An 11883-nucleotide genomic window follows, 5' to 3' on the forward strand; every position below is an offset into this window, starting at 1 on the left:
CCTATGGTTGCCAAAAAGAACGTAAAATTTCAATTTGTCTGACCACAGCACAGTTCTCCACTTTGCAACAGACCATTTTAAATGAGTTTTGGCCCAGAGAAGTCTTTCTGGATCATGTTCAGATATGGCTTTTTCTTTGCTTGATAGAACTTTAGCGTATCATGATAGCACTGTCAACTGTGTTTACAGTTAGTGGTTTTGAAAGGTCCTGAGTAGAGTTGGACGAATGGTTCGGGCCAAGCAAAATGGGGGGGGGAGATTCTAGGTGGACAGCAAAAAAATCATTGAAAACTTGAATAATTGTGACAACAAACTTGCCATAAATTTTTTTTTTTTGAGATTTGAGATGAAAAAATCTCTGATCATGGTATAAAGAGGTTTTTTTTCTATAAGTCTTTCTATTATGGACATTTATATGCTGCAAGTTCATATGCTAGATATACCACCAGATGACCCTTTTAACCTTGTATAAGCTAGTCACAGCTTTTTTCTTTTTTGGAGAAACTAGCAACACCATATTTTTTTTCCAAATCATTATATTTTGTTAATCATATCAAGTGTTTGCACAACATTTTTTTTTATTATTTGTAACAAAATATATATAGAAAAATTGTAACAAAAATACATTTAAAAATCATAGGTTTACACAATTTGACACAGATTTATGTACAAAAGAAATTAAACTCCTCTAGTCATTATTATTTTAATCTAATGTGATTAATTGTTTGGCAATTCTATTTTATAAACCTATGCCATTGGTCTAAGATTCATTTTATTGTGCATTCATATTTTAAAACACTATGGGGGTTATTTACGAAAGGCAAATCCACTTTGCACTGCAAGTGCACTTGGAAGTGCACAGAAAGTACACTTGGAAGTGCAGTCACTCTAAATCTAAGGGGTAGATCTGAAATGAGTGGAAGCTCTGCTGATTTTATCATCCAATCATGAACAAGCTAAAATGCTGTTTTTTATTCTCCTTGCATGTCCCCCTCGGATCTACAGCGACTTTACTTCCAAGTGCACTTTCAAGTGCACTTGCAGTGCAAAGTGGATTTTCCTTTAGTAAATAACCCCCTATATCTACTTCAGGTTATGAACATTGAAGGTCATTTCTGCTATAGGAACTTAATATGTAGCTTTCCCTTCCTAGTTGCATTCTGTTTTTTACTTTCATTGTTTGGATTGCAATTAAAAGATGTATATTGTTCACACAAGTTGGTCTGCTCAAAAGATATGTATTTGTGCACCAGGGCCTCCTCCCATTTAAAGACGACCTGAACTCAAACACTGAAAGGTTTGCTACCTAGTAATTTATACAAATGACTTATACATGAAAAAGTGTTGCGCAATTAAAAGTCCATATTATTAAAAAACAAAGCAATCTCAGTTGGTAAACATGTAAATGACACTCCATAAAATGTCCATAGAATGTAACAGTCCCAACAGGTGAGTGGAAAGAAACTGTAGCAAAGCTAAAGTGCAAGTGACATGCAGGGGAAAACTTCCATCCAGTGTCTGTGATCCCTCCACCACTTAGAATGGCCTCTCACCTCCAAGATTCGACCTGACACAGGTCACATAACAGTAAAAAACACCAGGCAGGGAATCCTATGATGGAGATCCAAGACTCGTCCACAATCAGTGAGATGACAAAGCATGCATGAGGAAAAAGACACAGCGATCTAATGCTCTCTGTATGCCGATTTATTGAAATAAAACACAATGAATTGCACTTACATGTAACCGCATTCAGTACCGAGTGCAGGCAAACGAGCATGTAGTAATAACAATGAGACGACCGCGGGTGACGTCATGCGTGACCCCTGACCCCCTGTACGCGTTACGTCCAAAGGCAGGACTTCCTCAGCGTGGGGTAGGATACACGCAGACGGCCCGCTCAGTTATATTTATTGCTATAGTAACCTACAATGAGCCAATAGGGGAACTGGATACAATGGTGAAATGACCGATTTTAATACAAAGAAACCCTTCTGGCTTACACTGAACATAGAAACATACACATATACATATACAATTTATACAAATGGTAATTGTGCCAAAGCAAGTAACAATCTCTCTATTTATTCTTTATGCATTCTTTGCTTCCTACACCTCTTCCACCAGTAATTAGATATCCAGTCATCAAGAGAGCAGCTCTGCAATCAGGAAGCAGAGTCCTGCTTTCACTAACCTGCTTTCACCAAGATGGCTGTTTCCACACAGACACAAAATGCAGAACAAAGCATGGTAAGTCAATACTGAGAAAATGATCAGCTGCAAGGAGACCACAGGCAATATTGGTGACTAGACTTTTGCCTTCTGCTTGCTTTTTTGGCTTGACTTCCAGAGTTAAGGACCTCTTTAAGTTCAGCAGAAATGCACAACTTAGAGATAAACTCTTTTTTAAGGAAAAAAAAAAAACAAAAAGATGAAGAGCACAGTAACAAGCAATCGTGTAATTAAGCCATTGCAGTTACTGTATTTGTAGAGATGCAAAAAAAAGTTCTTGAAGCCAAGACATTACAGCAGCAGATGTGCAGTTACCCATATCAGACTGTCAGCGGTTAGCATCTACTAATGTAATACATGTTAGTCAATTAAATGTTTTATTTGTTGCTATAGTGATTTTTTTAGCGTTAATGTTTTTGGGCAGATTGCTGCACTGAATCTTTCACAATAGTTGTGCAGCTTTATTTTTCATGTGTGGATGATCAGCATTGCCTCAACAATATGTTTGACATCGCCTTTCTTCATATTCCAAAAAGCCCACAGGCAGCAAAAAAACATTGCTTTAGTACAGTTCTGCAGGGTTTTTATTTTCCAATTTAGCTTTATTAATCTTTTCTTCTGAATATCGCCTTCTCCGATTTTCTTCGGTGCCTTCTCGTTGACAAAGTCCTTCATCGCTACTGGCTTGCAAGCTATCAAAAGTGCTATCCTTGGCATTATCTTTCTTCAGATTTTTCTGGGCCTTATGCTTCTGGCGACAAAGTCCCAAACATTTTTCAACACAGTTAAACCTTGTCTCTGTTGTGCAGGCATACATGCCAGCAGGCACTGCAAGAACCATGGCGCACACAATGACGATTATGTGGATGAGTTTTTCTCTTTGTTCTAACTCACTGATGTCGCTACCTGTCATAAAGACAATGCATTGTCCCTTCCGGGGAAGTTGGCTCTTTAGTGTAATACACACCTCATACTTTGTTGTTGGAAGCAAATCATTAACAGAATAAGTGTATATTCCAGGGCCAATATTAATTACTTCCTTCTCCTTGTTGTCATATTTTCCAAAATAGATTGTATACCATGTTTCACTTGGATTTTCTGTTGCTGCAAACCATTCCAAGGAGATGCCGTAAACAGTCTGTTTGGAAATTCTCACATCTATGAATACATTTTCATCTGATGATGAAGATGGACTTAGAGAATATGAAGTATATATGGAGGGATTCCCTGAGCTTGGAGACTCAACATTTAAAGTAACCAATGAAGATGAGTTTCCCAAGAAGTTTGTTGCAATGCAGTTGTATTTTCCAGCATCTGCAAGATGTACCACTGGAATAAATAATTCAGATTTCACATTCTCTTCATCAATCAAAACTGCAGATACTGTAGGATCAAAAAAAAAATAAATTAGACAAAATATCTGAAATCACATGCACTAATAAATATTGTAGATGTTATTGCAATGTGAGGCTTGATTATTTAAATTTTTACCATTCTTTGGTGCGTAAAATCAGTCACTGAAGTTATTTTCTTAATAGGGGTAGGCAACCTTAAAGAGGTGGAGATCTACCTGAACAACATGGGAGAAGTCAAAGATCACCGGGCACAGTATCGCCTCCTCACACCAATTATAAACCTTTATTTGCAAACTACATTGTCACAATCATGTGCATTGGTTTTAACCACTTGCTTACTGGGCACTTAAACCCCCCTCCTATCCAGACCAATTTTCAGCTTTCAGCGCTGTCGCACATTGAATGACAATTGCGCGGTCTTACAACACTGTACCCAAATGACATTTTTATCATTTTTTTCACCACAAATAGAGCTTTCTTTTGGTGGTATTTGATCACCTCTGCAGTTTTTACTTTTTGTTAAAAAAATGTAAAAAACTGATTTTTAAAAAAAAAAAAAAAAATTTTTTATATTTTGTTATAAGAAATTTAAAACTGGTCATTTTTCTCCTTCATTGATGTACGCTAATGAGGCGGCAGTGATGGGCACTGATGGGTGGCAGTGATGGGCAGCACTGCTAGGTGGCACTGATTGGCACTACAGGTGGGCATTGGTAGCTGGCACTTGTGGGCATTGATAGGTGACACTTGTGGGCACTGTTAGGTGGCACTGTGGGCACTGTTAGGTAGCACTGTGGGCACTGTTAGGTGGCACGGTGGGCACTGTTGGGTGGCATTATTAGGTGGCACTGATGAGGCAGATGTGCCTCTTCCACTTCGGGACCGATGTCCCTCACATGCGAGCCGGTGATCGGCTTTTTTTTCTACTCACACTGTCAGCATGAGTAGAAAAAAGAAACGATTACCGATCTTTTGTTTACATCATGTGATCAGCTGTCATTGGCTGACAGCTGACCACATGGTAAGGGGCCGGGACTCGGTGATCACAGCGAGCTCGGCGCGCGCCGTGCAGGGCGCGCGCAGGGCGTGTGCACAAGGGAGGCTGTCATATGACGGCCTCCCAGGAATTCAGGTCCGCGCTGTGGCCGTCATTCGGCCATAGCGCAGATGTGAAGTGGTTAATCAAGTGGTGATGAGGCAACAGATCACCTCCTCACCACCTGTCAAACACACTCAGATCACTTTTTAGAGGAGCACTGCAGCACTTGTGAATGAGCCCTTAGTTGCACTCTTAGGGCTTGTTCACATGTAAAAAACCCAGTGGTTGAGTTGTGGTTACACCGCCCCAATACCTACCCCCTTTAGCTGCTGAGGCAGCAGCCAAAGGTGTACACATGCTGCAGCAGGAATTAAGCCCTCTTGTTGCTTTCGGTGCATGCTACGGCCTGCCTATCGTAACCCATTCAAGTAAATGGGGCCACTCCGCATGGGACAGGAGCCAGCGCTACAGAGGAGGCATCATCTTATGCGGCTCTTGTTCCCTACTACAGCTCCAAGTAGTCCCTCTGCATTTCATTCTGTTTGATACTCTGGGATGGTGGGTCAACAAGTCCAGACCGCGATCTACCGGTCACCTGATCTACAGGTTGCTGACCCCTGACATATACCAACCAGTATAAAACAAACACATTAGTATAAAATGACATAAAAAAAGTTGGTAAAAGCATAGGTCTTTGGCCGTGCATTGACTTATATTGCATTAGCTATACTAACATCCACCCATATCATCAGTAATACCATACCCCGCAAGAAAAATTTAAACCTGAGTATTTCTGGAGTAGCTAGGGTACAAAGGAGAAAGACCAACATATGACAAAATGGAGATACCATACCACAAGATGGCCTCTTTTTCATAACACACTGAACAACCTAGCTGAAAGCCAAAGGCCTCTAACCAGCAAACCTGCTGTGACACACACAAAACTGACCAACCTCTAGACTTTAAAAATGAAATACAGCTGGCAGGAGGGATTCCTATGAAATGCCTGGTTGACCCACCCAAAGAAACTGTGAATCCTTCTAACTCGTTTGACAGCCATCCCTGAATAAGGTAGAGGTTCAGCCACTCACATTACTCCACTCTACTGAAAGACACTTTTCTGACCAATTACTTTCACTAGCCACAAAGTCCTCTATCTTTGTTTCCTCTGTCTGTTTATAATTCAAACATGTAATGCTGGATTTTGGTATAAATTTTTGCTATGAAATTATTAAGGGAGAAGTAGGGCCAAAGCTTTTTTAGCCCTACTTCTCCTATGGATCACAGTTCGTTCTGCCTTCCTGTGACCCATTTTCAGCTGACAGCGGGCTAAAGTCTGCTGTCGGCTAATGTCACTCAGCCGGTCCAGGCACTAGATCAATCTCAACTTTACAGTCAGGATCCACCCAGAAGCTTAGGCCAGCAGCTGGCTCAGCCTCTCAGTGAGCCACTGGGAGACTGAGACAGCTGCTCCTGCCCACTGAACAGCCCAGCACTCCAGTGAGTGCTGGAGGGGTAGAGCAGAGAGCCAGTGACTTAGAGTTGCTGATCTTTGCTCAGAGCAGAGATGAGAACTCAGTTCTCAGTGCAGAGGTGATGGGGACAGATCCAGCATCGAGAAAATGCTGCATCCACCTAGGTGAGTATAATTTTTTTTTCTGGAAAACCACACTTCCTTTTTAAAGGCTGGCAATGCAGGAGAAAATGTCATGCCATAACAGGAAGTGCTTGAACAAGGACCATTCTGGCAAGATCACAGGTTTTCTTTTAATAAAAGCTGTAAATTTAAAAGATTGAAAACACTTTTTTAATTAGGAATATTTTTTTATTAGCAATATGTATGAAAAACAATGTAAAAAGTAATTGCTGCTGTATATTTAAAAATTGTTCTAAATCTTTAAACCTTTAAGGCCCTCTCATGTATTTGGACTGAACTATTACTTACCATTATGGGATTTAGTTGATTTTAATCCATAAATCCAATGTATGGAAGGTGTAGGGCTTGCTGTTATCATACATACCAATGTCACATTCTGGCCCACCTGGATTGTAACATTAGACACAAGTGTGTTAGTTGTTGGCTTCATGCAATTGTTCAGCTCCAGCTCATGAAAGTACTTTCCAATGCGAAAATCTGGGCTTGCACATGTCAGATAGGAATTCATTAATATAATAGGTGGACTGACTGTCTTTACAAAATGGACAAAACCTTTGAGGCGGCAGTCACATATCCAGGGGTTGTCATTTAATGCCAAGACTGCATTGGATGTTGCTTCTGTTCTTCCATCTGATGCCTGTGCTCTTTGGTACAGGGGCCAGGTTGTAAATACGTCTTTAGAGATAATGGTAAGCTGATTGAAGGATAAATCTAAGTAGGTCAAGTTAGGAAGAAACTTCATTGCATGGTTTGGAAGAACATCTAATCTGTTGTGTTTTAGGTCCAATATTTTTATATCTGGGGTATCTTGAAATGCTGTCCATGGTACTGATCTCAGTTTGTTTCCTTGTAATCTTAGTTCCTTTAGATGCTTCAAGTTCTCCAGGCTTTTCAGATGCATTAGTGTGATGTTGTTAAAATTAAGCCATAGGTATTCCAGAAATTGAACACCACTAAATGAGCCCCGCGACAATTCAGTCAAGTGGCTTTTTTCTATTCTAACTTTTCGAATGTCTGACGGAATGTCATCTGGTATTCTCCTGAGTGATGAGGACATGCAAAGGAGACTCCTTAAAATAAAAAAAAATTACATTATTTTTTGAAAATGTTAACTGTAATTTAAAAATTAAAAAATTACTATATGAATCCCAGAGATCTGCTCAGGGTTGGGTAATGATCACAGCAAAAAAACCTCTATGAAACTGCTCAATGTGGCAGGTTACAGGTGAGAGTGGAGACTAAAAACATCTTGATACCGCACTATATTGCCTTTTGCACAATGTCTCTATAAAACAATAGTTATAATAATATCATAGAAAATAATGCAAGCCAAAATTATGTTCACTTGTGGTGATCTTCAATATGTTTACTGTGTTTAGTTAAACCTAGATGTGGTATGATTTTGTGTCTGTGAGTGCTGGTGCTGGGTGAAAGCCTCTGCTGCAACCACAAACAAACAATACATGTCTATGACGTGTACTGTACAGAAACCCCATTCCCTTTCTGTGGTTTTCTGCTTGTTTAGAACAAAAGCATTTAGTATCTTTTGGTCTGCTCTAGAGATTACTAGTCCAGTAGTTTATTGAAATATAACTTCAAGTAAAATGTTTTTTTTTTTCTAGTTTTGGATAGAGTGGGGAAGGTTTAAAACCCTTGTCAGTTTTTATTGCTTTCTGTGTCCTGACTGGGGAGATTCAACATCACAATATTTCATGGGGACTATTGTCAACAGGAGAGACTGTTAAGAGCAATCCAAAATGCTATGATTATCACTGGAATAGAAGTCGAGGGGACATGTTCCAATGTTGACACATGTTCTCGTGCCAACTGTCTTACAGGGACTTTTCCCTCGCTATGGGGAGATTTCCATTCACCCCTTCTTGTTTTTCTGATGACAAGACATGCAGGGAACCTCCCTGGCACTTCTTCAACTCCTCCCACACTATCCAAATGAATAACAAAATGGACCAAAGTTGCATTACAGTACAATCCTAACTTTGTTTCTGTGTGCATTTATCGTTATAATTGTGAAGCTAGTAGACATTACTTTTATTTTCAGCTGACAAATAGAAAATGTGTAAAAAAAAGTACTTCAAATTACCATAATTTGACTGGAAAGATGTTCAGAAACTGAAATGAGAAATATCCAGTATAATTGAAATAACAAAAAATAACTTAGAGCAAAAGGTTTGTTTTTTTTTTTGTTTTGGATAGAGTGGAGAGGAATTAGAACACCTATGAGGTTTTTATTGCTGTCTGTTCCCCTGTTAGGAAAATTCATCCTCTTTATTTGTCCTGTTTGCCATTATCACTGAAATTGAAAAAGATTCCCAAATTTGGGTTGTCACCAGAACAGTGAAATAGGGGAAACTTTCTAAAGGGAACACTCATTCTGGTGACAGACCCTGTTGACAACTAGGATTTTCCATCACTTTGGAAAGATTTCCTCTCACTTCTTGTTCTTGTCTTTGGGAAATCCCCCCAAAGAGATGCAAAAAACAAAATAAAGGGTTATACACATCCCTCACTCTATCCAAACGTAAATAAAAAGTTTTGTTTTTAGTTCTACTTTAAAGCTGAACTCCATGCACACCAATAAATAAACAGGTGAAATATATGGGGACTCTTCTTGTTTTTTTTTATTTTTTTTTATTTCCATGCATCCAGTCCTTAGATTTACACCTGGTTGAGCAGCAGACTTGATCTTTCTAAGCTTTATTGTTAGTTTAACTTACAGGTCTCCTCCCCACCCTCAGCCTGTGATAAGTCAGTGAAAGGAGAAGCAGTACACTGATGAGCTGATCTCTCTTGTTCTGGTTTATCCTCCTATCAGCATGCACTTGCACTGCAAAACACCTGATTAGATTCTTGAGCTGCTTCTTTCACCCCTCTCTGAGCTCTGCTGTATAGGGACTGGAAAAGGCTAATATCAAGTCGAATTCAGGTACTTATGATGCTTGGAATAAATGCCACTTTTGTACTTAATATGCAGCCTGCTGGCCTCACAAGCTTTTTTTATTGATTATATCTAATCTGCTTATAGTCCTAACTATTTATACTAGATGTACAAATTGCACAGAACAAGGTTAAAACACATGGTTTGACAGGCCAAAGCCCCCACCATGTATGTATTGCTTTTCTGTAGGTAATCGCTTTTTCACTTACTGATATCATGGCCCCATCTGTCTAGTACTAATGCAAAAGACAGTACCAATAGTTTACCAAATTGGACCACTTTCACCTCTTAAATAAAACTCTAAAGGACTATAGATTGTGGGAACCACAAACTCATGAGCTTGCCTCTTCCAAGCTTCTAAAAATGGAACAGTTTTAGAAAAAAACTCATTGCAGTAAAGTTTGCATCCCCTTCTTCAGTAGTGGATCATTAATCCCACACAGTCTATCTGTTGGTCCCCAATTAAAGTACGCACCCTGGAAGATCCAACTGTTGGTCATTTATCTGACAAACATAACATTGTAGCAAAGTCAGACGTGTTTTCACATATTTTATTTGTATTTCATTTTTCACATAATTAATTTGAATAACATGACTGAATTGTAGTCATCTTTTGATTTTTTTTGCCAGATATTCATCAATAGATTGTGATACGTTTTGAGGCCTAGTTTTGCTAAAGAGTTGCTTCTAGGACCACAGCATAGGAATTGTGAGCAATCAATTAAAGAGTTCATAATTACAATAGGGAGGGTTAGTATTAGAGTTTAGGGGACAAGAAGGATTTATGTAAGGGGTAGGGTTAGCATTACATAGAGGGTTGGTGTAAGGGAGAACCTAGTTCTAGGCATCTTATCCTGATTTTGTGCAATGACACTAACCTAAAATTTCTACCAGGGTAAGAGTTTATACACTGCTTTCTGTACTCTCATTGTCACTGGTAACATTGAATTATGATTTATCATTGGTCTCTGAACCTTCCCTGCTATCAGAGACCAACAGTGCAAACACCTTCCCCCGCATTGAGAAATTAGAGAGCCTTTTTAATATAAAAAACCCCCAGAATACACCAGATTAAAAATATCTTGTTAATGTAACAGCTGGTCACACAAGCCTTATAATTAATTTGCTGTAACCTAGAAAATTAAATGCATTAATTTATATACTCTAATCATAGCCTAGCTAGATGGACAATAGTAGATGGAATTATGCATACAGGAGAAAAAATTTAATGACTTTATTTTAAAAATGTATTATTTTTACACACTGAAACTTTATAATTTTATTTTACATTGCATGACTTTCTCTTTGCATAGCTGAACATATTCTAAAGGGCATAGAGACAAAACAATAGCAATAGGCATACAGATTGCAGACAAACCTTTAGTGATCTTGGTGATCACATGTTTAGGAATCACAGTGAATGAGTCTGAGTCTTAAGTCTGTCAGAAACTGCCGTTGTAAGTTTCACACACTGCTTGTTCAAATGAATTAACATTTGCAATATATGAGTAACTCTGCCGTTAAATGTTAACCTACAAATTGCAGTCATTTTATTATTTTTTTAATATTGTACTAATGGTAGAAACAATAGACCTTTTATTGAGATAATTTCTATGAGTTACTGTGAGGAAAACATTTGGTGGTTTTAGCAACTTTAGAGGATTTTAACTTCAACAGTTTAAGAACGCATGGATATCTTGCAATAAAACACAAGGCTGAGTTACTGTATCTGAGACATGCTGGTATATCAAAAAAGTACATGAAGAATAGCCTCGATATTTATCTATATATAATTATTTATTGTTTGTAACAGACATGGAAGAGAAAACATTACAAGCGGTAATTGCATAGCTCATTTAGAGACAACTGAAAGAGGCTATCAATTGTAGGGGTAGAGTGTCCAAGAAATTGGTCCTTATATATATATATATATACACACACTTACACAATATATAGTTGGTTTGCAGCCATGTCCAATATTATTTGTGTATTTGGCTTAAGATTTCTGTGTCTAGAATATCCTTTATACCATCTCCAAAAATATGTCAACATTTACTTTGCTCAATATCTACGTTACTTCATCAGCTAAATCTCCCATGCAGTGCATTTACAATAAGTCATCCAATCTATTTCCAATATTAGGATCTAGATTAGGAAATAAATATTGTCAGTACATGATTATAAATTACCTCCAGGTTAATAAATGCACTTTAAATAGAACCACACTGGTAATAACTGTTTGCATATAACTTACCGCCCAAATGTGTCATTTGAACAGGAGCATCCGATAATACAAGATGGAGACACTAAGCCAAACTTGAAGGAGAAGAACAGCAAGAGAAAAGCATGCCAAGCTGCATCCATATTCTTTCTTAGGTAAATACTTCTTTTATTCTGAGAGACATGCAGCCAGGTTACAAATAGTAAATCCTATTAGCGGTAATCTTCTTTGAATCAGTGCTAGTGGATGTTCAAGACAGTAAGACAAATTGTTTAAAGTGCTCATGCAGTGTGCTAGTCATATTACTACATAAGTGGTCTATTAAAAAAAAAAAAAAAAGTTTTATGTTTACTTTTTGATCCATTGTTTGGTTTATGAACTTTAACAAATGTCTTTTGATTTGTGTTGCATAGGAATATTTTT

At 38.2% G+C, this 11883-nt stretch overlaps 1 protein-coding gene across 1 annotated transcript; it reads right to left on the bottom strand.

Moving 5' to 3' along the window:
- Positions 1-573: 573 nt before the first annotated feature.
- LRIT2 (leucine rich repeat, Ig-like and transmembrane domains 2) lies at positions 574-11620 on the bottom strand. The gene is made up of 3 exons (XM_073596898.1): positions 11494-11620; positions 6572-7353; positions 574-3615 (listed from the first exon to the last, which is right to left on the bottom strand). The coding sequence occupies exons 1-3, from the start codon at positions 11601-11603 to the stop codon at positions 2795-2797; spliced, it is 1713 nt and encodes a 570-aa protein (XP_073452999.1). The 5' UTR covers positions 11604-11620; the 3' UTR covers positions 574-2794.
- Between the last annotated feature and the right edge of the window lie 263 nt (positions 11621-11883).

This window comes from Aquarana catesbeiana, linkage group LG08 (assembly GCF_042186555.1).
Source record: "Aquarana catesbeiana isolate 2022-GZ linkage group LG08, ASM4218655v1, whole genome shotgun sequence".
Taxonomy (NCBI): domain Eukaryota; kingdom Metazoa; phylum Chordata; class Amphibia; order Anura; family Ranidae; genus Aquarana; species Aquarana catesbeiana.

What these genes read in the sequence shown, in the direction of transcription:
- LRIT2 (XM_073596898.1), bottom strand. Translation starts at nt 11,603, where the DNA reads ATGGATGCAGCTTGGCATGCTTTTCTCTTGCTGTTCTTCTCCTTCAAG. An exon ending in TCAAATGACACATTTGGGCG is followed by an intron (nt 7,354 to 11,493) that starts GTAAGTTATATG and finishes TTTTATTTTAAG; the next exon opens with GAGTCTCCTTTGCATGTCCT. An exon ending in ATCAACTAAATCCCATAATG is followed by an intron (nt 3,616 to 6,571) that starts GTAAGTAATAGT and finishes TTGATCCTACAG; the next exon opens with TATCTGCAGTTTTGATTGAT.